Source organism: Batrachochytrium dendrobatidis (assembly GCF_000203795.2).
Source record: "Batrachochytrium dendrobatidis JAM81 unplaced genomic scaffold BATDEscaffold_10, whole genome shotgun sequence".
In the NCBI taxonomy this organism is placed as follows: Eukaryota; Fungi; Chytridiomycota; class Chytridiomycetes; order Rhizophydiales; genus Batrachochytrium; species Batrachochytrium dendrobatidis.
This window is the reverse complement of record NW_006281108.1, coordinates 110931-135223: the sequence shown is the minus strand read 5'-3', so window position 1 is coordinate 135223 and position 24293 is coordinate 110931. Positions and strand designations below refer to the sequence as shown.

The following is a 24293-nucleotide window of genomic DNA, read 5'->3' as shown; positions in this document are numbered from 1 at the left end:
GAATCTGGATTATTGTTGATTAATTCAAGTGAGAATGACTCGAATGAATGACAAGATTTGATCAGTTGTACAAAACAGTATCAAAACAGCGAATTAAAGAATTTAAATGACACTCGGCGAGTGTCGAGACGGGCAGTTGGCATTCGTTTACGTGAATAACGAACGTACAAATTATCAAACGCGCCGATTGTGGAGTTTAGTTGCAAGTCTTCAGCGCCATGTCTCGTTTTGTAAGAGCCTCAAAGTGTAAGTCATAGTCATACTGTCAGCAGTGTCATCTACGCTGTTGCTTATCAGAAACAATATTCTCTATCAAACTGTTTATTCTGTCAAGCGTAATGAGAGCTGTGATTCAACAGGAATGGCTGGTTGGCAGTACATGATAGGATCAAACTCGATAGAAACAGTGTCACTGTCTACTACTGTCTGTGTTATAGTGTCTGCATGACCTTATCTGTCTTCCTTTTCTTAATCCCAGCTCATCTAGAGTGTGTTCTTGGTCTTGTATGAATCAACTCTTGCAGAGATGCATGAGGCAAGTATAGAGACTCATGCTGCGTCTTCTTATACGGCTCTTATCCAATGAGATACTTGCCTCATGCTACAGTCTAGTCTGCATTTTCTCATTACTAGAACATGTCTTGTCACCATCTCACCACTCTTTCCCTGGTCAGTGTTGATCATAATCCTGTCTTCACTTTGATACTGCCAATCTATTCAATGCAAACCGTCTCAGATGTCTTGATAATCAACTAATCTACTCATTACGTCTGTCACTACAATATCTAGATCGTCATGTTTATGGAACTGCCAACAAACGCGATCAATGCTACGACAACCTAAAGGTGCTTATCACTGGTTGCAATAAATTATAAAATGTGCTATATTCCAATCTATCGAGATTTCCAAAACTCGATTGTTTTACTGGATTCTTCATGTATACTAACTCTTTTCAACTTTCAGGTTTCTCGTAATGCATGGGACACTAACCTAGTTAGTGCCAATCCTTTATTCGTCTCTATTAATTTGGAAGCATCTGGAGGTGCGATTCGCTTATGTTATCATTCAATCATGCTTGTTTATGTCCAGATTAAATCATGTCATTCTAATACAGATTCCATGTTGTATTCTTAAACTCAATTTTTGAAAAGGCGGAGCATTTGCTGTTATTCCTCATGCTACAACTGGAAAATTACTAGATAACCTACCTGTCTTCAATGGACATACTGGTCCTGTTCTTGATACTGATTTCAATCCTTTCAACGACTACATTATTGCATCTGCTTCTGAGGATTGCAAGGTATGCATATTCATAGTTCGATTCCCTTGTTTTTATTGTAAAATGGCTACATGAAAAGTCGTGCATAGCTAAATCACTACTGTAGTTTGATACTCACTCGTTTGTTATACACCTGTAGGCTATGGTTTGGAAGATTCCTGAAGGCGGCCTGACTGAAAACATTTCAACACCAGTTCTTTCTCTCACTGGGCATGGACGCAAAGTTGGACATGTTAGCTTCAATCCTGTTGCTGATAATATTCTTGCCACCACATCTGCCGATTTTTTAGTCAAGATTTGGGATATTTCCACTGGTCAAGAAAAAATGGAACTTGCTGGACACGGTGAAATCATCCAGTCCATTTCGTGGAACTGGGAAGGAAATCTGCTTGCCACTACTTGCAAAGATAAAAAGCTTCGTGTTTATGATGCTCGTTCCAAGACTGTTGTCCAGGTAAACTTGCTGCTTTTATGTCGATTGACTGGTTGTGGCTTAGTGTCGCGCTGTATTCATTTGATGTCCACCCTGTTTAAAATACTTTAAATGCTTTAAAATACTTTAGGAAGCCAATTGCCATCAAGGCATCAAGGGTGCTCGTGGTCTGTGGATGGGCAACTCAAAGAACATTGTCACCACTGGCTTCAGTCGAACTAGTGATCGTCAGGTATATATTTGGGATTTTGCTAACCTTGCTACCCCTCTTAAGCAAGAACAGATTGACACTGCTTCAGGAATGCTGATTCCATACTATGATGGAGACACCAGTATGCTTTACCTTGCTGGAAAAGGTGATGGTAACATTCGTTACTACGAATGGTCTGACGATGATAAAGGTCTGTTTCCTCTTTCCGAATACAAGTCCTCAGATCCACTTCGCGGTATTAGTTTTCTTCCCAAGCGTGCTGTTGCCATTAATGAAGTTGAAATTTCCCGTGCATACAAAGTTCACCCCACTCTTGTTGAGCCTATATCCTTCAAAGTTCCTCGTAAATCAGACGCATTTCAGTCCGATCTATATCCAGACACGATTGGACCCGACCCCACCATGTCAGCTGCAGAATGGCTTGGCGGAAAGACCAAAGCGCCAACACTTATTAGTCTCGAAAAGGGTTTTGTTGCAGCAGCACCCAAGGAGTTTGTTACTTCTGCCCCAGCTGCTGTTGCGTGTGACAGTCCTAGTGCTGGAGCTCCTGCCATGTCTGAAAAAGAGTATCAAGATGCGTACCATACCCTGCGTCGAGAAAACGATGATCTCAAGGGAATTGTTGCTCAACGTGAAGCGCGTGTACGACAACTTGAGGTTCAGATTGAGCGTTTAATGTCTGAAAAGACTGCTTGAATGTTTATCACTAAGCCTGCAAATCAGCGTTGTGAATAAAGATTCACCGTCTGCCTTTATTTTCCAATTCATTGATTCAATGTGACTGTTGCGACTATGGTTTTATTCATTATACGTGAAGATGGTGTTTGGTTACAACAATTATCCTGTAGCCATTCAGACCTAATACATTGAAGCTGGATTAGGTGTCTAAAGGACAAGCAAAAGGGTTTTGGTTAGCTAAGCTTGATTAGTGTTTAACAATATCGCATCCATGTGATAAACTATACAAACATTGAATTCCGTCATCATGACAGACAAAAAGGTCAGATTTGAACAAAGTTTAACCATTTTAAAGTATTTTAAAGTATTTATTACTAGTTATAGCATCATGACGACAGCTATTCCATGCCATGTTACTGCCGAGTTACCTGAAACGGTGGATGAGCGCATTCAAGCAGCAGCCATGAAACGTCAGTCGTTGGAGGATTTACGCCATGCCCAGCTTACAGAGAAACTCGGACATTTACCGTCAGCAACTGCAGCTTCAGATACTGCTCAAGCTACTCCTTCTACCTATGTAGCCTTGTTTCAACCTCCAGAACACAACTCGCCAGCATCAGATAGACACGAAGCGGTTCTTCAACGTCGTCGTGACATGGAAGAGCACCGAGCCATTGCATTAGATGAACAAATGAAGATCGAAGAAAGTCGACAAAACCATGCAGTAGAATTACGCAAAGATGCACTAGAAGAGAAACGAAATGCTGCTCACGCTTCTTTGGAGGATGTATCAAGTTGAGTTGAGATGACATGATTGGGATGAGGAGTGAACTAACACTGTTGGTCGTGTATACGTGAATAGAAGCGTATAGTCGACATCTTGAAAAAGTGAACGAGTTGGCCAAGACATTGGAGACGACGGATGCTCCCGAGTCGTCGTTTGGAAGTAGTCATTTTACTACGTCGACTCAAGATCTACGTGGTTCGAGTATCATGAGCTTCAATCCTTATGGTCCTATTGTGGATGCTAGAATGGAAGCAGTGGCAGCACGTAAATCATCCATCAATGATTTACTGGCAATGGAACATGGCCTTGAAGGTGAAATGATGGAACTCAAACAAGATCTTGCTGATTTTCGTCGTAAAGAAGCCCTGGATGCCATTCGTGCCCAGGCTCATTCATCCATTGATGATGTCCAAGGCAAGTTTTTTTAATTTATATCATGTGTCGGATGAAATCAACCAACAATGTATACTTGCTACATAGAAGCTAGGATACGCCATGAACTCTATGAAAAAATGACAGAGAGTGAAAGAAATGCAGCTCAGCATTCTCAAGAACTCAAAATGGAGTTGGCAGGAGCAATGCGACAAGATCATTTGTTGAAAATCAAGGAGAAGCAGACTCTGTTACGACATGAAAGTTGATTTTAAAAAATATAATTTTTACGACAGTAAAGTTGGGTTGTGTAACTGAAGAGTAATTTAGATTCTTGTCCAATGTTTTCATCCACTTCTGGACAGGCTGGAAGTGCAAGGTCTGCATTTGCAACCACTCCCAGTGCTGCCAATAGGAATGGCATTCTTACTGAACCTCTTGAAAAGAGTCCTTATGGTCCCGAGTTCTATGCAGGCAAAGTCAACAACAACAGCAATAGCAGCATCAGTTCTGCTAACAATCCTTACAGTCAGTCTTCTGTCCTTCCCAGTACAGTTGGCATGTCTTGGAATCGTAGAATAAGTCCTGCTGTTGGCAGTGACTACTCGACACAACAGTCGACTCATTTGAACAATAGAACCACCAATGATAGTAGTCATGGTGCATACATGCCATCACTGTTTTTAGATGCCTTGGGTGGAGGAAGAAGGCCTGCAGTGAGTAAAACACCTCCTCATCCACACAACAGACAACAGTCTTACAATGGAAACAGTGGACACTTGAACTCCAACACTCCAGCGTCTACTCCCATGTCTGCCTCCACTCCCATGTCTGCATCTCGGCTTCGTAATCAGTCATGCTCTCGCTCTCCTCCACCAACGTATTGGTCATCTGGACTTGGTGAAGTTCATTCTCCTACTCATGGTATGGGAAAACTCTATACAGGAAATGGGTCTTCTGTCTTGGATGATGAAGCTCCACCCACTCAGTCACTGTTTGGTATAGTGCCAGGCAAACTCTCGGTTAGAATTAATAGTAACACTGCAAAACCATCCAATATGGACTCGACAGACTCGGCTGGTATCAAGCGATCTAAATCTATAACCATGTCTGGATCTTCCCAATCCAAGTCGGCTCATTCTGCTTCTCCATCACTGCGAGGTAGATCTGCCTTTTCGTCTACACATCATTCTCCCATGGCTGTCGATTCGCCCGTGTCGTACTCTCCTGCTCCACATACCCCCTCACCACCCGTTGCGAATGCAAATGTTATTACTCTAATCGGAATCCCATCTGCTGTATCCAATCAAGTCATTGATCACTTTAAAAGTTTTGGAACTGTTCAAGCCATTCGCACAAGTGACAAGAATGTTGGGAATTGGATCGTGATTCAATACACGCTTGCTTCTGCTGCTAAACGAGCTGTCGAGGAAGATGGAAGAGTGGTTGAAGAGTCGTGGATGTTGGTGGTAAAACCTGGTGATGTGTTTGGTGTTATGGCTACAGGAACCAGTGGTGGCAAGCATGGATCCACAGCTTATTCACATCGATCCTTGACGCTTGCTTCGCACAAACCAGGTGGATTGGTCGGAGTCTTTGAAGCCTCTCATGATAGTCCCAAAACATCAACGTTTCCCAGTACTGATTCAAAACCACATATCAAGTCATTGTCATTAGAACTTGATAGTATCAGTCCATTTGAAAGTGAATCGTTGTCTTTAAATCAACGCAATCTGCCATCATCTGCTCATGTTCAATCCACTCTAGCCAACCCGTCGAAACGGTTTGTTCAACCTTCCAACTCTACACTTGGACTAGTCGATACAGATGACAATACTCCTACCCATCCTATTGAAACTAACCGAGTATCTGGTATGGCCTCGCCTGAATCGAGTGCATTGGGCGTAAAACATATTGCTGTTCGATCTGATGCCTATCGTGGCGATATGCGTGGAATCGCATCCGAGGAAGATGATTCTGCATTTGCTGCCAAACCTGCTGGAATTTTCAGTCGCATTTATGATCTAGTTGTAGGATGGTAATACCGAATTAAATAAAAGCATTCAACAAAAAAAAGGTTGAAGAAATACTGGATCGAGTAGATCTGTTCTTTAAACTCAATCTAAACGATTTATCATTTGTATTCACGTAAAATGAAATACTGTTTTGCTTTGGAATCAACCATGACAAACTCTGTTCAATCAATGAATGTGCAGTCCTGTTGAAGAGTTTAGAGAATAATATTATCCAGTAAATTAATATTTTATTTAATGTGAATTTTATGTGAATGCAACAATAAAATGGTTGAATTGAAATTCAACAAGATTTACCAACAGCAGTACTCAAATGTCAGAATCCATTCAACAAAGTCTGACTAAACGAATTGACTTGTCGCAGTCTCGATATGATCAGTCGACTTATATGGGTCGTCTGCGTCACTTTTCAGAGATTACCGATCCTCGCAATCTGTTTGCTAGCGAGACGGAACTGCAAGCTGCCAAAACGCTCGTACAGAGTTACAAAGCAGGCAATTCGACGCCCAATGTCACTGAAGAGCAACTCTGGAAAGCCAAAAAGTGTATGAACTATACAAGGTTGATGTAGTGTTGTGACATCATTTACTGATTGTAAATTCTTGTGTTTGGGATATTGATGTTCAATACAGTGGTCGATAGCACGTTTCATCCAGATACTGGCGAAAAAGTGTTTCTTCCTTTCCGTATGTCATCGTATGTGCCAACTAACGTACCCATTATTGCTGCCATGTTGTTGCCCAACCCATCTGTTGCTGCTATTATTTTCTGGCAATGGATCAATCAGAGTGCCAATGTTGCCTTCAACTATTGTAATGCAAACAAGACAACCGAGATGTCCACGACTGAAACAGTTGGTAGGTCATGACTGTAAAATCAAATGGAAATGATGGATCTAACGGATTGGAGTGTGAATAGGAGCGTATGCTGGTGCGGTAGGTGCATCGTGTACGATCGCAGTGGGACTAAGCCAATGGCTAGCTAGATCCAAAGGATTATCGCCTAGTACTCTTACTCTTTTATCCCGTGGAGTTCCCTTTGTAGCTGTAGCCACGGCAGGTACACTCAATGTTTTTCTCATGCGTCAAAAGGAACTCAAAGAAGGCATCCAAGTGCAAGATGCTACAGGAACGATTCTTGGTAAATCTCAAACTGCTGGAACTCATGCTATAGGACAAGTTGCAGTGAGTCGAGTTGTGACTGCTGCACCAGCACTGTTTATTCCTGGATTGATCATGTCGCAAATGGAACGAACGAGCTTATTTAAACGATTTCCAAGATTAGTTGCACCCTTCAATTTGATCACTGTTGCGGGATCGTTATTGGCTGCTTTACCTTGTGCAATTGCTCTGTTTCCTCAAGTTGCCTCTATTGGAGTGGAGAAACTTGAACCGCAATTCAAAGGATTGGTTGATGCAAATGGGAAACCTGTTGAGCGAGTGTTTTTCAATCGTGGACTGTAGCGAGTCTTTAGTTTTACTACCTACTCGTGTAACATGAACCACTTGTACTCCAGCAACAATGATTTGCTTCAGAATAAACAGAGTTTGAAGATTGGTATTTTCAACTTTAACGTTCATCTTACAAAGTATAATTTTAAACAGATTGTCTTTTTTGTAATCAATGTACAATCTCAGATCTATTCATTGTAATTCAGATTGGATTCGACAGGTTTGATTCCAGTAAATTTGATAGGAATTATCATGTCAAGATTGGCTGTTTATGATGCACTCCGACTTTTATTAACGTTTCATTTTACGTGAATACACGATTGTGATGACTCTACATGACTACGACGCTGTTGCTGATGATATTCGCAGTATTCTTAAAAACGAGGATTGGGATGACGGTTCTTTAGGTCCTGTACTTGTGCGTCTGTCATGGCATGCTTCTGGTACTTATGACCACAAGACAAAAACAGGTGGTTCTAATGGTGCAACCATGCGATTTGCACCCGAGTCCACTGACGATGCTAATGCTGGTCTTGAACATGCTCGGTATGCATTCACTCATCATTGCTGTTTACACTCAATTCATTCGATAGACAAGTATTGATCCATACTGTCGCATTTCCATGTCTGGATGTCTTGTTCATGGTTTTCATTGTTGCGATATCAGATCTGGATGTGTGTATACACTGACGGTCTATCCTTTGTTAAAACAGACGATTCCTTGAACCCATCAAGGCCAAACACCCTTGGATCACCTATGCTGATTTGTGGACCCTTGCTGGAGTGGTTGCTTTGCATGCCATGAATGGACCCAAGGTTGCATGGAGACCAGGTAAACACAATAGTTTGCTCTGTATTCTGAATTCCAAATCTGCATGGATCTATCTATACCAACTCTATTCATCTAGGTCGATCTGACAAGAATCCAAAGACGGTTACTGTAAAAGATATTCCTCCAAATGGTCGTCTTCCTGATGCTGCCCAGGGTGCTCATCACGTTCGTGATATCTTTTATCGTATGGGTTTCAACGATCAGGAGATTGTTGCTCTCAGTGGTGCTCATGCATTGGGTAGATGCCATGCTGACCGTAGTGGTTTTTCTGGACGTATGTTGAATTCAAATCTTTAACTTTCCGGTGTTGATGCGTAGTTAACCTGGTATTTATACTGTAGCGTGGACTCACACTCCAACCAGGTTTTCCAATCAATATTTTGTTTTATTAACAACTGTGAAATGGACCAAGAAAGTGTGGGATGGGCCAGAGCAATTCAAAGACCCTGATGATGAACTCATGATGCTGCCTACTGATATGGCTTTATTACACGATCCGACATTTGCAAAGTATGTCCATCTATATGCCAAAGACAAGGAAGCCTTTTCAAAGGATTTTGCTGCTGCCTATGCCAAACTTCTTGAATTGGGCATTCCTCGTACCAAGATCTGATTAAAAAAACAAGTCCAATTTATTCTCAACGAGATGGTTGATAGAGTGGGTTGGTTTTAGCTTTTTACAATCATCAGATCAACACTGTATAAGGGTAGATTATCTTTTATTCAAAGCAAGAAAATGTACTAGAACTATTATTAGAAGCAGGAAACAAGCAGTTGACAAAGATGAACAAAAAGCAGATCTTATTGGTCGTCCTCGAATGAAAGGTCAGACAAATCATCATTAAAATCAAGCTCCGAGTTGGCAGCAGAACCATCCCGATATCCATTTGCACCAGTCATAAACTCGCCCAACGAAGCAGAGGAGTCAGCATTACCTTTAAAGAACTCACTAGTGAGCGATGCAATGGAAGCTGATTTACGCAGTTTTTCCATTGCACTGTTTAATCTCTGGGTTTCGATAATTTGACGTCGAGTATTTTGGATATCGATTGATTCTGCTAGAGAAATGTGGCCCATTCGACCACTGTTTGAGTTGCCAGCACGACAGGTTGCTTGATCCCTTACTTGGCGTTTAGTCAGTATGATTGGAAGTGGAGTATCCGTGACATTCAGCGATTGCATTCGAGTGTCAAGGTAGTCAAGAGTAATGTCAGTTGATTCAGACTGGCTATGTTCTGCAGACAATTGAGTTTGTGATAAGACGGACTCCTTCTGACGCTTTTCAAGCCACATTTGTATATCCTTGTTTGTCTGTTCAAGAGCTTTGCCTTGATCAGGTAAGCTTTGCAAGACTTGCCTATTCAATGTTAGTGAATGCGACAAGAGTGGATGATCAGATAGTGACAGATTTATACTTACTGGTTGTGGAGAAGTTGAGTGTTGGCTTTGAGCATCTGCTCCAACTGGGCCAGCGAGCATTGGTCCAACGGTTTCTTGTGTTGGCCTTTACGTTTAATGGTGACTGACGGTGCAGGACGAACAATCGTTCTTGGCAACGGCGGTGGATGACTAGACGTCGATGGTGGAAGCAAGTCATGCTGTTTCCAATGAGAATCGGAAAAAGTTTCTACCAATGCAAGAGGTTTTGAAGTAATGGAGCAATCCATTGACTAAAGTGATGGCTGATGAAACGAGATGGAAAGTGTGTGAATAAAAACTTGAGCAAGATTGTAATGTATTCAATGAGAAACCTTAGGGTGGACAAAGGACGACAACCCTTGAACTACAGCAATAGGATTGATATTACAGCCGTATTCATGTAAAATAAAACTAGTTTACAGTGACTGTGAGTTTTGTCAAGATTGTTGTTGAATGTTTTGATGAATGGCACATAAAACCATTCAAGATGTGAGTTTTCTTGAACTAAAGCGTAAACCACAAAGTAGAGTTTAAAACTCAATATTTGGTTTCAAACCTGATTGTCAATGCATGACTGCAAAAAGTGGATAAATACAATCTTTGTTAACCCACTGCATGCGCATCATATGATGAACGGATTGAACTGAGAGTGCTATTCAACAGTCAGTTTCTATTAGGAAAGTACAGTGAATAAAGTTGTGTATTTCAAGGATGAAATTATTATATTACAAGGACAGTTTGATTAGTATTCGATACGATAGTCAAGACAACCCATTCTGTACGCAAGAATTCAACACAGTCTTGTGCGTAAACATGAATGACTTGCTCGGAGTTTTGTCGGAGATCCGACCAGTCGAGTTTCTATTAGATTTTACTTATAAATCACTCTTGAATCTTGTCTAGGTTTCAGTATTCGATACATGCATCGCGAAGATATAACATCACTATCAACACCACTACTTTCTCGCCCTGATCTTGTTTCCAACACTAATGCTTGTTCTAACATTGAGTCCACTACTGTGAATGTTGGAACTGTTGGTTGCAATGTTCAACATGCCAGAGATGAAGCAAACATCTTTACTGGCTTACCAAACCATTGCGTAAACTTCAATTCCAACGAGTCCATGTCTAGCATTCCTCACATGCCTTCAAATACTGATCATGATATTATTTTCGAGTTTGGAGGCCCAGTCGGAGTGACATTCATGATGGGTGGGTTCCCGCTGCTCATGTATTATTTCTGGATCTGTATCGAGTATTACAACGGTGTCTTGGTTGCTCCTGCCAATTGGGATGATTTGCAACCCTTTCTATTCAGAATGATTGAACATGTGGCAATGGGTGCTGCTCCTTCTTGGTGGGCATTTACTGTGTATGGCATGTTAGTGGCTTTTCAAGCTGTTCTGGCTGTCACCATGCCCGGTCCAGTTGTCAAGGGTCTACCCATACCTTCTCTAGGTAACCGTCAGCTCGAATATCTGTGTAACGGTTTATCCTCATTTTACGTGACTATAGCAACAAGGTAATAGCTTGATCTACTAAACTATTCAAATACTCCCACAGCTAAAACTTGTCATTTACAGCGTCATTTTACACACTACGGGTATTTTTCCACTCGAATCCATCATTGATCGTATCGGTGAACTCATGACTATCTCCATCATATTTGGTTTTGCCATCACCCTCATCACTTACACAGTTACAATCATGAAAAAAAAGCAGTTTCGCATGTCGGGTTATTTCATGTACGATCTGTTTATGGGTGCTGTGCTTAATCCACGTTTAGGACCGTTGGATCTAAAAATGTTTTCCGAAATTCGCATCCCTTGGGTCGTGTTGTTTTATATCTCTGTATCCGCTTTGATGAAGGAGTACCAGATGAAAGGTTATGCATCACCTAGTGTTTGGTTTATGGTTATTGCACACTTTTTGTATGTCAATGCATGCATGAAGGGTGAGGAGTGCATTCCAACAACATGGGATATATTCTATGAAAAGTAAGATCTGTTGCCAATATTCTGCTTGGATATTTTCCGCAAAACTAACAATTTCCCTTGATTTAGATGGGGATTCATGCTGATTTTTTGGAATATGGTAGGGTAGGACACTGATTCCAATTAAGCTTTTAGTCTCGTGCTAACTTTTTTGATTGATTGATTCATTGTGATTGTATGACCACTCAAGTCTGGTAAGATAAATTGTTGGGGTGTAGTACACGCAGAAACCAATATGCTGACTTGTGATGATAGGAGTACCATTCACATATTGCTATGCAGCACTGTATCTGGTAAAAACCGAGGCAGGGCGTAATCTACATATTCCAATCACTCTTATCATCATTCTTTTCGCTGTGCTCTTTGTTGCTTACTATATATGGGATACCGCGAATTCCCAAAAGAATCGATTCCGTATGAGTATCGCAGGCACATACATTCCTCGTGCTACATTTCCCCAGCTTCCCTGGAGCACTCTGGAAAATCCAAAATACATTACAACCGAACGAGGATCACCTCTTCTCACTTCTGGATGGTGGGGCATGGCAAGAAAGATCCATTACACGGCAGATCTGGCCATGGCACTCACATGGGGTCTTGCTACAGGATTCAGCAGTGTGATTCCATATTTTTATTTCTTCTTCTTTTTAATCGTCATGATTCATCGTACTATTCGAGACATGGAACGATGCAGCAAAAAGTACGGTGCCGACTGGGATGAGTATTGTCGTATCGTGCCGTATATATTCATTCCATTTGTGTTTTAAACAAATGACTCGAGATTGAACCCCCATTGCAAATATTGATGAGTTGCATCAACAGTTGAAGATACATTTGACAATAAAAACCACTCCATGTGTGTCAGAAACCATCACTGCTCTATTCATACAGCCCACACTACTACCAACATTCAAATGTACACGTCAACATTCTACAGCAGAGAAATCGTTGACATCAATCCCTATCAACAATCTTGTTTGCAAAATGCGAATTATGTTTAAAAAAGTTTGTATTTTTAAAAAACGAGTGAATGAAAGTTTATCCGGAATCATCACTCATGCTGCCTTGATCGCTTTTACTGGCACTTTGAGCACGAGTCGTATTTGTAGATTTAGGTGCAGGGTGTGGATTCACAGGTTTGGTAGATGTTGGTATAGTATCCACATGTGGTTCGCGACTCAATAGTGACTGTCTCTGTTTCGTACGGTGTTGTTTATGTGGAGGTATGACGGGTTGTGGCAGCGAGGTGATATTGGAAGACACTGCATTGTGCTGCTGGAGTGGATGTGGATCCTGTTGTTGGGAATAGATGGGCATATGTGATGGTAGTGGATTTTGTCTGGGATTTGGCGCACCCATAAACCGCGGTTGCTGCATACCCTGCATGTGCATCTGGTATTGCATCTGTTGCATCTGCTGCGTCGGATGCATAGGCATACCCTGTGACATCCATTTAGGCTGTCCAGCACCTTCATTGCCCATGTTCATTGGAATTTGCATCTGCTGCATGAGCTGCATTTGCTGCATTTGGAGTTGATGAAGTTGCATCATTTGCTGTTGCATTTGTGGTGTGATGGGCATATCTGGTGGAAACTGAATACCTTGAGGATACTGCATCATTCGACCAGCTCCCATCGTACTATCAAAACCACCCGATGTACCATATAATCCGGTATGAAAATGAGATCCCAAAGAAGCAGACGAAATGGTTGAATGAAGAGGTTGTTGATGGGACTGTGCTGGTAAGATACGTGCACCAAGAGGCTCATCGCTTGAATCGGACTCTTTATCATCTTCCAACTTCATCGACTGAGACGAAATGGTTCCCTTTTCCGAATGGGTGTTAAGTTCCCTATTGCTAGCATCAGAAGGCCGTTTAGAGTTTCCTAGCTTCCCAAGTGCAGCTACATCCATCAGTGGAATATCATCATCTGATTCTACTTGCGATGCATCGGATTCACTACTTGATGCACCACGAAGAACAGTTGGTCTGAGTGCAGGTGCGGGTCGCGTACGAATCTTTTTGTTTGCAGCAAGTACATGTAATGGTACATCTTCATCAGATTCGTCACTGGGATCTTCATCCGATTCTGTTCCGCTAGCAAGTCGTTGATGATCACTTTGAGACCCATCTTCGTCTTCAGTGCCACTCTGGCTCGGTTTACTGGACATTTCAGTATCTGATGTATCTGAACTATTCTTTTTAGCTATTTTTTGATCGTCGTGACTTTGATCAGAAGAAGATTGTGATGAGGCGTGGTGACCATCGCGCTTATGTCGGTTAGCATCAAAGACATTCTCGTCTGAGCTTTCCAAGTCGCTACTGGGCTGTACAAATGGCTTATACGATGATGGCTGTATGCCATATCCCTGTTCGTTAAAACCAGCCTGATTCTGTGTATTGAAAGAGTTGGGAAAATGCATTGAAGGTTGCATTCCCATATTCATACCCATGCCTGGGATTATGCCCATTGCTCCTTGCATGGTTTCGGTACTTCTTTCTACATTTCTTTGCCGTTCCTTTGATCTACAAAAACATCCATCCATGTGTCAATGTCAAAATAAATAATCATTTAAATTTTTTACAAACCAAACTATCAAAAAACCTACCGTTCCAATTCAAGCCATTGCTGACGGACCATCTCTCTGTGTTGGGTAATGACGGGATCTTCGGGGCTATCATCAGTAGGATCGGGAGGAATAAATCCCATCATTGGGTTATGCATGCCATACATCATTCCGGGATATCCCATTCCGGGCATACCCATACCCTGCATCCCCATTCCGGGATATCCCATACCCTGCATACCCATTCCGGGATATCCCATACCCTGCATACCCATTCCGGGATATCCCATACCCTGCATACCCATTCCGGGATATCCCATTCCTTGCATTCCCATCCCAGAATATCCCATTCCAGGCATTCCACCCATCATATTCATAGGCGACTGATAGAATGAAGGAGGAATCACTCCACCAGTAGGTCCAGTAGCTTTATAATATCCCAATCGTTTCAAATATTCGCGTTCTTTTTCTCTTCGGTTCATTTCTCCCAACAAACCACCCTCCAGTTTAGGCTTGTGTTGATTGGCTTCGCCTTGGACGTTGCCAAGAAGCGGTCCGTCGATACCAGTCGAGCGAACATATCCCTGTTGAGGTGTACCGTCGCTATTTAACCCGCCTGTGTGTGGCATATCTGTACGACTGAGAAGTGAATTGGATTGAAACACATGGGCTTGAGCAGATTGGGATACGACACCAAGAAGTTCAATTCGTTTTCCATCCCCCTATTTATCCAAAACATAAGGTCAGTCCTAACTAGATTGGATTCAGATGCGTACATCTAATAAACAGTCAAATCACATCTTCAAAGCATGTGCGACACATCATTTGAATCGTGCACAATTAGAATGTTACCTTGGAGCCACTGTGATATTCGCCCGGCATGCCATCACCATGACGATCGCCTTTAGCCAATTCATTGAAATGTCGTTGAGCCAGCAACGAGTTTTGTCCATAAATCTGAAAATCGGGTTCTTGGTCTGATTCATCCAAGTTATCATAGGCATCTGGAGCACGAGCATAAAATTCTGGCTGTAACGCAGGATTTACCAGCTAAGTATCACCCATGTTAAAATCAAGACATGATGCCAAATGAAAAAACAACTTGCAACAAAAAACTTACCGAGATCGGTATGATGGGTTGTTCTTCCTCAGTTTCGCTTTGACTGCCTTCATCTGAAGTTTCTTCCTCACTGACACTTCCATTTCCATCACTGGTACTCAGACTTTCTTTTGCAGATTCTTCGCTTTCGTCATCTATGGAATGATCTTCATGACTGGTTTTGGTAGCGCTGTCATCAGTAAGCTTGATACCATCGATCCCCTCGACAATATCCTTTTTTGTATTGGATACCGATTTCTGCTTTGGATCAACTTTGGATTGTTCAGAAACAGCCTCATCATTTTTGTCAATGCTCTTGGGCCCAATGGATGCATGCCCATCGTCAAGAGTTTCCCTATCAGGTAAAACAATTCCACGATGTTTTAGTACTTCCAGAGTTTTATCTACCCATTTGAATAGTATTTTTAGTTTGGCTTCAACAATATGGCGAGCAGCAAGACTACGCTCCCATTCTCCCTTGGCAACAGATTCACACCAGGATCTCAGCCGATTGTTGCGTGAGCAAGACAGTTTTTGGGAAAAATAATGACTAAATTGCATATGGGTATTGAAAGGAACAGGACTACACATCAATATACCCGCAATTTCAGAGGTGGAAAGAAAAAGTGAGGTTGGCCACTGAATCTGATGAATGTCTGCCGTAGAAGCTGCTGATTGGATAAAAGATTGGGGATCATCTGATGTTGCTGAAGTAGTAGTTAGGGATACGGAGGCAGAGTTTCCCTGGCCACCTGTGGGAGTTGAAATGGATGCAGTGCGTGCCATCTCTTGAATCTCTGCATCCGCTTCAATATGATCCGTATCAACACTAAACGCAGCATAAATAGACGTGATCCATTTAGCAAGTTCGTCTGTGCTTTGTGCAAGAATAAGTACATGATGTGGTAGAGGCCGCGGATCTAACCCATCAATTATATCATGCAAAGCATGGATACTAGTTACAGCAGGAAATCCGTGTGTATAATTAGTAAAGGTTTGCGGAGAGAGAATGGGTGCACCTCCAAAAGTGGAAGCCGTGCCAAACCCTGCACCTCCCATATTCTTCTGTTGCTCTTCTGTTTCCATTGATGTGTTTGAAATATTGCGGGATACGTTTCCAATCGGAGCGTGAATGGTACCCACCAATTTGGCAATACAAACCAACCCCATTTCAATCAGCTCGGGTTTCTCAGGCCAAAGAGCTTGTACCATTTGTAAAGAGTCCAATATAAAAGCCGGTCTACGTCCTTTTTTGGCATCTGCCTTGCTTTCAAAAAACAAAACGTTGCCACGTTTCGAAAAGTCTAAATTTGTTGTACTGCGCTTCCCAAACAATTTTTTTGTAAGCAATGCAGAGGTGGATACATTTGGAGCCGAGTCGAAATTTACACGGGATGTGACCACGACATGATAAGCCTTCCATCTAGTAGCATAAGTTGTTCTGATTTGCAATGGCCCTTCGTATTTTACTTCACCACGGAATGACTGGGACTCAAAGGGTGCGATTCCTGCTGCTTCCCATGCCAAAACATGTTGAGGACGCTTCAAGAGTCTATATGTAAATAGCTGGTTTAATTTGTGAAGCTCAAAAGCAACCAAACGTATAGCTGCAATCCATTCATTACAATGAATTCCAGAAATACACGAAAAAAGAATTAGATTAGACCCAGCATTTGATAGAGCAAAAAGTGATGTGTATGGAGTTGGGGGAGGTCGTACAAGGGTTTGATCAGGAAGCCGAAAATCGTTTGGAAACAATTCAGTGATAGCATCTGTAACATTAATGTAAGTTGGACTGGTGTGAGTAGATTTTATGGCGGAAAGAAACTCTTGAGCAGGATCCATTTCATGTGCAATAAACTTTTTCATGCCAAGACCTTGCGAATAGGCATACTCGGCCAGATCGTCAGGAACATGCCAGAGTTGCAAAATGGGACCCCATAACTCCATCCAACATTTTGACCATTCTCCACCACGAGTGGGTTGACCATTTGCATCGGTAGAAAGAATGGGTCGACCGTCCGCACCCAGCTCGTTTTTCTTGTACAAAAATCCACAGTAATAGAATTTTTGTGAGAGAGCAAAATGCATACTAGCAAGTTGTAGTGGATCGGAAGCACCCGAAAATTGGTTGTAGGAGCGACGCAGCACCTGTCCAGAATCTTCATGGTCTTTGTTTTCAGATAAATGCTGTTGTGAGAGTTGCTTGGTATCGGCCGTGTCAGGGTTAGAAAGGGTTTGAGGTTGATTCAACTCATCATTAGATGGTTGCTTGTCAGCATGACTCTGATCCAAATCATCGATAATGGACGCGTAGGCAGGAGCGCCAGCGGTGTCAGTGCTCACAGTAACAGCGATTGCATTATTTTCATTCAATGGCGTTTTTGCCGAATCTGCAGTAATAGCAGAAGCGGTTTCAATGACAACAGGTTCGCCTTGTTCTATAATAGTCTCAATGTTAGCATCGATTGTCAACACTTTAGGGTGTTCTGAACTCAGAGAGAGTGAAAGTTGAGATTCTTTTTCCTTTGGTTCGTCCAGACTGGTATCATTAGCATGTTTTGAGAGATTCGAAGGGGTTTTACTGCCATGATTAAAAATATGATTTTTGATGTATTCGGCAGTGATAGGAACGGCAGAATCGACATCTTTTTGTTGGTGAGAATCTAAAATCTCATCATGCTCGAGAGTAGAGTCTGCAAGTCCAGATTGTGACTTGTTAAGCATGTGAGTAGCCAAGTTTGACGTAGCGCCAGTGGTGTTAGATTCAGATAAAGCGTGAGAATGGAGGTTAGGACTAGCAACAGTCGTGGAAACGGGAGTGATCATGAATGAAGTAGTGGATGAAGACTCTGATTCCAAACCGACCATTGCAACAGCAGCATTATGAATGGCCATGTCTTCCAATTGAGCGGATTGGGCGAGAGAAGGAAATGAACGAATGCCATACAAAGACAGACTAGGATCCGTGGTGGATGGTTTTAACGCAGAATGTAGAGGAACATCTGTCAAGAGTGGTACAGTCTGAGGCAGAGTGACAGCTGTCTGGGCAATAAAAGGTTCTAATGAAGTGGTTGAATTCAAAGTTGTCTTGACAGCAGTGGAAGGAATAACAGGCTCGACTATTAAACCCAACAAAACAGTTTTTAGTGCACATCAAGCAGTACGATACGGATGATTGCAAGTCAATATAAAGCAGTCTTCAGACACGCACTTACCAGCAGAAGGAATCGAAGAATTCATTCCAAAAGTTGACTTGAAATCATTCTCAGACGCGGCAATTCAAGCCATGAGATATAGAGTGTGTACTCTATTTAAGGGTCTGGACCGTATCTTGATAAATTCGTCAGTTTTCTTTTCTGCATCGAATCAAACCCAAAACTAATAATCAAATGGCTTTTGGGAAAACTGCAAACAAGAATGCTCGAGCTGCTGACTCTGACTCTGAGGATGAGTTGATCGAGAACGAGCTCAACCCAACCAATGTCTCAAAGTATCAAGCTGCCGGTGAAATTGCTTCCAGTGAGTTGATTGCATTCATCCGTTTCCATGTTGGGTTGATTTGAAACTGCATCGATCGATCTCTTGTGCTTTTTGAATAGCCACATGCTGCTGATGTGTATCTACTCATCATAGCATCTTTGTCATCACATTGATCATTTACTTCATGATCTCGTTGGTGCTAAACCTATCAGTGCTAGATCTATTGTTTCTTGTACCAACACATGTGATGTATATACTTTGATAGAGGTCATGTCTACTGTGGTTGCTGCTGGTGTCGAAGGTGCTACTGTCCTTTCTCTCTGCACTCTTGGTGACTCTACTATCCTGTCACTGCTCAAGACTGTCTATACCGAAGACGAAAAAATGAGCAAGGGTATTGCTTTTCCTACCTGTGTTTGTCCTACTTCGATTGTTTGTCATCTATCTCCTCTGGTCTCTGATCCTGAAGCTACTATCGCCTTGAAGAACGGAGATATGGTTCGTGTCGAGCTTGGTGTACAGATCGATGGCTATATTGCCCAGGCTGCCCACACATTTGTTGTAGGCGCAACCAAGGAAAACCCTGTAGTGGGTCGTCAGGCCGATGTCATTCAGGCTGCATATTCTGCTGCAGAGCTTGCTGCTCGTTTGATTAGACCTGGAAACGACAGTCGGATGGTCACAGACTCCATTTCAAAAATTGCCAAGGAGTTTAACTGCACTGCCGTCGAAGGTATGCACATTTCATTGGATTGATTTTGAATCTATATCTACAAACTGTGCTCATTTAAAAAACTCGAATGCATTCAATAGGCATGACCACCCATCAGGTTCTTCGAAATATTCTTGATGGTCCCAAACAGATTGTTCTCAATCCTCCAGAGACTTCCCGAAAGAACGCTTCCAATGTTGTATTTGAGGCGGGTGAGGTGTATTCTATTGATATCTTGGTCAAGTCGGGTGAAGGCAAATCCAGACCTCTCGACACTCGCACAACTGTTTTTAAGCGTAGTCCCAACCAAACCTATCAGCTCAAGATGCAAACTTCTCGTATTATTTTCTCTGAAATCCGCAGGAATCATGGCACCATGGCATTTTCGCTACGCAACTTTGAAAACGAGAAAAAGGCTCGTATGGGTATTTTAGAGTGTACATCACACAATCTAGTTACCCCTTATCCAGTTCTCCATGAAAAAAATGACATTGATAACGCGCACTTTATGTTTACTGTCTTGGTGTTGGAATCTGAACAGATTCAGACTGTAACTCTTCCTTGGGATCAGGAACTGATCAAGTCAGAATGCAAAGTGGTTGATCCTGAATTGATTGAGATCTTGAGTCGGCCCGTCAAGACTGGTGCAGCCTCGGCTGAATAAACTGAATTGGATGGATATCACTTTAATTCTTGTTTGTTTTTGTTTTGATTGAAATTTATTGTGTACCGGCTGAACAGAGATGGACCAACATCTACTGGATCATACCATTTGACTCCATACTTGTCAGCAAAGCTTTATCTACAATAAAAATAAGGAAAAGCTTATTGTCGCAGACTGTTGAGTCTGGCTTGCAAGTCGTCCTCGGGTACTTCTTCTGCTTTAGCGTTCAGTTTACTGTTGGGAGCATCGGCCAACTACACAACCACAAGTTAATACCATGTCACTCGACTTGCTGTAAAAATAAAACTTACCGATTGATTTACACTAATGCCAATCTCATCCAATACTTCATTGACAATACGATCGGATTCCTCTTCTTCATCGCCATCTTCCATTACATCATCAATTGCATCATTCATCATTTCCTCCTTCATGTCCATCATTTCAGATTCTTGCTCAAAGTCCATCATGATCTTGGATATTTGAGGTAGATTGATTTGCTTGTTCATGGATCGCATAGCCTTGGTAACACCTTTCATCGCATCAGCCATGGATTGAGTAGATCGGAGTGTCTAAAACAGCATGTATTGCAGTTTGTAATCAAAGGGGTGATTCATGACTGGATAACAAGCAATGCAAGCCAAATTGAGATGAATTACCTGAATCTTGAGTGCAACAGCTTGAAGTTGAGTGCGCATCTGATAAAACTTTTGAACGTAACGACGAGTACGAACCAAATCCTTTGCCATGACTTTGCATGCTCCCTACAGTCAATGCAATACACCAAACTGAGTACTATACATGATATGCCGTATTCAAAGTGCTGTTCAGGGTGGATGGAGTGTAATATTACCATTTGACCAGCTTTGGCAGTACGTTTAATATCAGCAATGAGTTTCTTTTCCTGTTGCTCCAGCTTGGTTCTCTCTCTGTCCAGATCTCTTTGAGCTTTATTGAGTGCTCTCTGATGCTGTTTAAGCATCTCTGCAGGGGTCTTGCGAGACCCAAATAGGAAATCCATATTCTGCTATCAGTGTTAAGCTAGATTCAAATCACTTGCAGTAAAAGTGTAAAAACAGCAATGCTAACCTTGAAATTCAACCCATGAAGTGTCAGACTCGATGCTATTCATTATACTCTAATTTGCAGTATTCTTATACTTGTAATATCTATCCGATTGTTACTATTGATTTGATGACTATACATTTTTATTTGGTTTCTTGACATGAGTAGTCTTGTTGCATGCGCATCTGAATGAATCTATACAAATGAATGTGTTCAAGGCACGAGAATCTAGATGGAAATGATGGTTTAAACTGCTTTACACATTACTGCTGGAATATATTCAGATCGAATCACTGATTAGATAATCACGACTTGGCTTTATTCATGGCTCGATTACTGATCGTCTTGCCCAATCCTCGAAACTTTCTCGAGTCCTTACTACTCAGTTTGAGTTGATCTCGTGTACCTTTACCACCCTCCCAAAAACCACTTCCATTACTGCGTTTGGTAAGATCCTTTCCACATGAAACGCAGGGTTTGGTAGGTGAATACACTTGCTCCCTCGAACAAAATCCACAAAACTGTTTGGTTGCCCAAATCATTTCATGTCCATCTTCCTTGAGCTTCTCATGACATACTGAACAGGGGTATATTTTACCACAACATCCAAACCGAAACCATCTATATGACTTTTTAAAATGAGCACAGCTTGCTCCGTTAAGCGGCAAGGGTGATCCAAACGATATACCCAATTGAAGCAGTTTTTTCTTTTCAGCAAGACCACGCTTGTGAAGCTGTTTATAATTGGGTTGCAGTACAGTAGTGGTTCCACCACCCACCAATGTGAATTTCACTTGTCCGAGTTGAATCGTAAGAGCAGTATGACAAGATCGGCAATGTACAGTCACCGTTGTGAGTGTTGGTAAGCTTTTGAACGTATGCTCCGCGTTACATGAGGTACATGTGGCAATATATACACTTGGTCCCAAATCAAACGCTGTTGAATCGTGCAAGTCAAGGTATCCCAAGCACTGCGAAGACTCGTGCATAAAGTCACGACGAAACGCAACAGACATGGCAGATTGACATGTTTTACAACAAGTAAAATGATAATCTGGGTGGTTTTCTACCAATGAAGCCAATAGATTTGAAACCTGGGCCGTGTCCCTACATCGTGTGCAGCGGATTGTTACTGTAATCGATGTGCAATGCAAGAGTGAGATGTTGTCAAGTCGGGATTCCAAAAGACGAATTTGAGTTCCACGTTTTTGTGGGCTGGCAGTGTAGATACCAGTAGAATTGGATTCTGAAGTTGCAATATCAGTACTGGTCAAATCAGCTTTGGATTGTAGAGAAGAGTCTGAATCAGACAAAGATGCTTCCTTCAATTCTAGCAGATCATCAGTATCCCCAGCTCCATCATGAGCATGAATACCACCATTTCCATCTCCATTTCCGTCTCCATCTGCACTGCCTTCATCGCTGTCGTCAGATTCACTGTTGTCCATATCCTGTTTGGTTATTTCATCTTGAGCGGTTGAGTCAATATTTTTGTCTTGAACTGTTGCCCCTTGTGTCTGCGAACCGCCACCACTATTGTTTCGAAACGAAGTAATGATGGTATCATCACGTTCAATAAATAAACCTTCCAAATTTTGATCAAGCCAATTGACTAAATCCAACAAGCTCAGTTTGCACGCCATGACTTTTTTGAACCAAGCACGTTCAATATTATGACAAAAATGAGCAGGAATCTCTTTGTTTTGTACAACCAATCGACATGCACGGTCAGTTGGAAACAGATCAGGAATCAGCATACTAACATGTAACGCAGTGAGATCGTACGGAAAGTCGGGATCAGTGGGAACAAGATCAAAATGAATAGTAGTATGCTGGCTGTTTAGGGTTTGATCTGCAGTGCTTTGAATATATCCTGACGAACGAAATCGACGTTCGAGTTGAGAAAGTTCCAGATTGCGTAGAATATGTATTCGATCGATCGGATCGGTTGTTTCGTTGAGTCGATCCTGAAGAGACTTTGGAGTGGGTCGTGGAAATGCAGGTCGGGATGGCAGAGGATGTCGCTGCTGAGGAACCAGTTTTACAGCTGCTAATTTAGACTCGGTCTGAGCTAAAGAATCAGATACTTTGTTGGAACTGTCTAGATTAGACTGATGCTTTCCAGGTTTGATGTTGTTATTTCGACGGTTGCCCTTTTGTTTGCCAGATTTACTTTTACCAGGCTGATGCTGGGTTTGTTTTTCAAAAGATACAGATTGTTGATCCATATTGTGAGTATCCACCGATCCTGATTGAGAGTTACTACCTGATGCAGCTGTGGCAATCCCTTTTAAAGTTTGATCTGAACCCCTGCTGAATGACCTAGACACTGATTGCTGCCCTTGATTGACATCATCAGATTGCGAATTGTGTTGTGGCAAATTGGAAGAACGGCCAGACTGTTGTTTTGGTTGGAGGGGTTCTAGAGATGAAGCAGTACTGCCTTGCTGATGTACCTGGTTTGAATGATGAGGATTCTTTGCGTTCTTTAGCCTTGGTCGTCGATTTCTTGAACCAGAACCATTGCCTGTATCAAGTGATGGTTGATTGCTCCTCTGTCTAGAGTGTGAAGTGCTAGCAGTCAAGACTGGTTGCTCAGGAATAGAAATATGAGCAAACCGACAGCTGGCACCAAAACTGCAGCCTTGGCTTGATACAAAGAACTCACAAACAGTCATAGTTTTATTATCGTATTCACGTAAAATAGGATAGTTGTGATTATCTTGCAGCGACTATTTGGCTTTGGAATAAGCAATGCTTGCAGTTCTATTCACGTAAAATGGAGTGCTAGTCAGTGATAAACAGTCATGTTTGATGAGTGACAATCTTACTGGTTAATATTATATCTTGAAATCATTGTTTAGAAACAGTTTCTGGCTCAGTACTCAAACATGTTTTTACAATGGATTTCTACTTTCATGTCAAAATTCATTGTCATGAAACCAACTCTTGTGAGTGACAGATTGGCAACAAACGATGTTTCCAGGTTTTATTGACAATATCCAAATCTTTGAATTAAATAGACGAATTTGACGATCATACAATGTATGATTATGCAAACAAGAGTGAAAGTGCAAGATCTAAACATTTCAAAATTATGGTTTGTAATCATATGATGGTCAATGCGTTTGAGATTAATCAAAGGAGCTGTCAAGGCTGTAATATTTTGACCTTCTAAACAACGATATGCAATATTCCATTCCGCAAAACAAC

At 41.8% G+C, this 24293-nt stretch overlaps 10 protein-coding genes across 10 annotated transcripts; 6 read left to right on the top strand and 4 right to left on the bottom strand.

The window, feature by feature from the left end:
• Positions 1-218: 218 nt before the first annotated feature.
• On the top strand, positions 219-2676 carry BATDEDRAFT_35621 (uncharacterized protein; the record flags this gene model as incomplete). The annotated part of the gene is made up of 6 exons (XM_006680711.1): positions 219-246; positions 790-845; positions 964-1042; positions 1152-1300; positions 1419-1733; positions 1843-2676. 6 exons carry the CDS (start codon positions 219-221, stop codon positions 2617-2619), a joined length of 1404 nt encoding a protein of 467 aa, XP_006680774.1. The 3' UTR covers positions 2620-2676.
• Positions 2677-2908: 232 nt separating this feature from the next.
• Positions 2909-5873, top strand: BATDEDRAFT_35620 (uncharacterized protein; the record flags this gene model as incomplete). The annotated part of the gene is made up of 4 exons (XM_006680710.1): positions 2909-3395; positions 3464-3806; positions 3876-4024; positions 4091-5873. The coding sequence occupies 4 exons, from the start codon at positions 2909-2911 to the stop codon at positions 5800-5802; spliced, it is 2691 nt and encodes an 896-aa protein (XP_006680773.1). The 3' UTR covers positions 5803-5873.
• Positions 5874-6106: 233 nt separating this feature from the next.
• On the top strand, positions 6107-7256 carry BATDEDRAFT_26449 (uncharacterized protein; the record flags this gene model as incomplete). The annotated part of the gene is made up of 3 exons (XM_006680609.1): positions 6107-6338; positions 6426-6650; positions 6712-7256. The coding sequence occupies 3 exons, from the start codon at positions 6107-6109 to the stop codon at positions 7254-7256; spliced, it is 1002 nt and encodes a 333-aa protein (XP_006680672.1).
• Positions 7257-7569: 313 nt separating this feature from the next.
• Positions 7570-8689, top strand: BATDEDRAFT_12883 (uncharacterized protein; the record flags this gene model as incomplete). The annotated part of the gene is made up of 4 exons (XM_006680547.1): positions 7570-7790; positions 7958-8097; positions 8192-8350; positions 8418-8689. The coding sequence occupies 4 exons, from the start codon at positions 7570-7572 to the stop codon at positions 8687-8689; spliced, it is 792 nt and encodes a 263-aa protein (XP_006680610.1).
• Positions 8690-8877: 188 nt separating this feature from the next.
• BATDEDRAFT_26447 (uncharacterized protein) lies at positions 8878-9743 on the bottom strand (the record flags this gene model as incomplete). Its single annotated transcript, XM_006680608.1, has 2 exons — positions 8878-9433; positions 9496-9743. The coding sequence occupies 2 exons, from the start codon at positions 9741-9743 to the stop codon at positions 8878-8880; spliced, it is 804 nt and encodes a 267-aa protein (XP_006680671.1).
• An 894-nt stretch (positions 9744-10637) lies between these two features.
• On the top strand, positions 10638-12256 carry BATDEDRAFT_12887 (delta(24(24(1)))-sterol reductase; the record flags this gene model as incomplete). Its single annotated transcript, XM_006680548.1, has 5 exons — positions 10638-11017; positions 11079-11492; positions 11559-11589; positions 11680-11683; positions 11745-12256. The coding sequence occupies 5 exons, from the start codon at positions 10638-10640 to the stop codon at positions 12254-12256; spliced, it is 1341 nt and encodes a 446-aa protein (XP_006680611.1).
• A 271-nt stretch (positions 12257-12527) lies between these two features.
• Positions 12528-18399, bottom strand: BATDEDRAFT_26445 (uncharacterized protein; the record flags this gene model as incomplete). Its single annotated transcript, XM_006680607.1, has 5 exons — positions 12528-14016; positions 14100-14779; positions 14910-15107; positions 15178-18278; positions 18375-18399. 5 exons carry the CDS (start codon positions 18397-18399, stop codon positions 12528-12530), a joined length of 5493 nt encoding a protein of 1830 aa, XP_006680670.1.
• Positions 18400-18538: 139 nt separating this feature from the next.
• BATDEDRAFT_33502 (uncharacterized protein) lies at positions 18539-20039 on the top strand. The gene is made up of 3 exons (XM_006680703.1): positions 18539-18678; positions 18905-19372; positions 19453-20039. Exons 1-3 carry the CDS (start codon positions 18549-18551, stop codon positions 20013-20015), a joined length of 1161 nt encoding a protein of 386 aa, XP_006680766.1. The 5' UTR covers positions 18539-18548; the 3' UTR covers positions 20016-20039.
• Positions 20040-20176: 137 nt separating this feature from the next.
• BATDEDRAFT_90635 (ESCRT-III subunit protein DID4) lies at positions 20177-21036 on the bottom strand (the record flags this gene model as incomplete). The annotated part of the gene is made up of 4 exons (XM_006680771.1): positions 20177-20269; positions 20327-20587; positions 20675-20779; positions 20869-21036. 4 exons carry the CDS (start codon positions 21034-21036, stop codon positions 20177-20179), a joined length of 627 nt encoding a protein of 208 aa, XP_006680834.1.
• Positions 21037-21385: 349 nt separating this feature from the next.
• BATDEDRAFT_26442 (uncharacterized protein) lies at positions 21386-23758 on the bottom strand (the record flags this gene model as incomplete). The annotated part of the gene is made up of 1 exon (XM_006680606.1): positions 21386-23758. The coding sequence occupies one exon, from the start codon at positions 23756-23758 to the stop codon at positions 21386-21388; it is 2373 nt and encodes a 790-aa protein (XP_006680669.1).
• Positions 23759-24293: the final 535 nt, after the last annotated feature.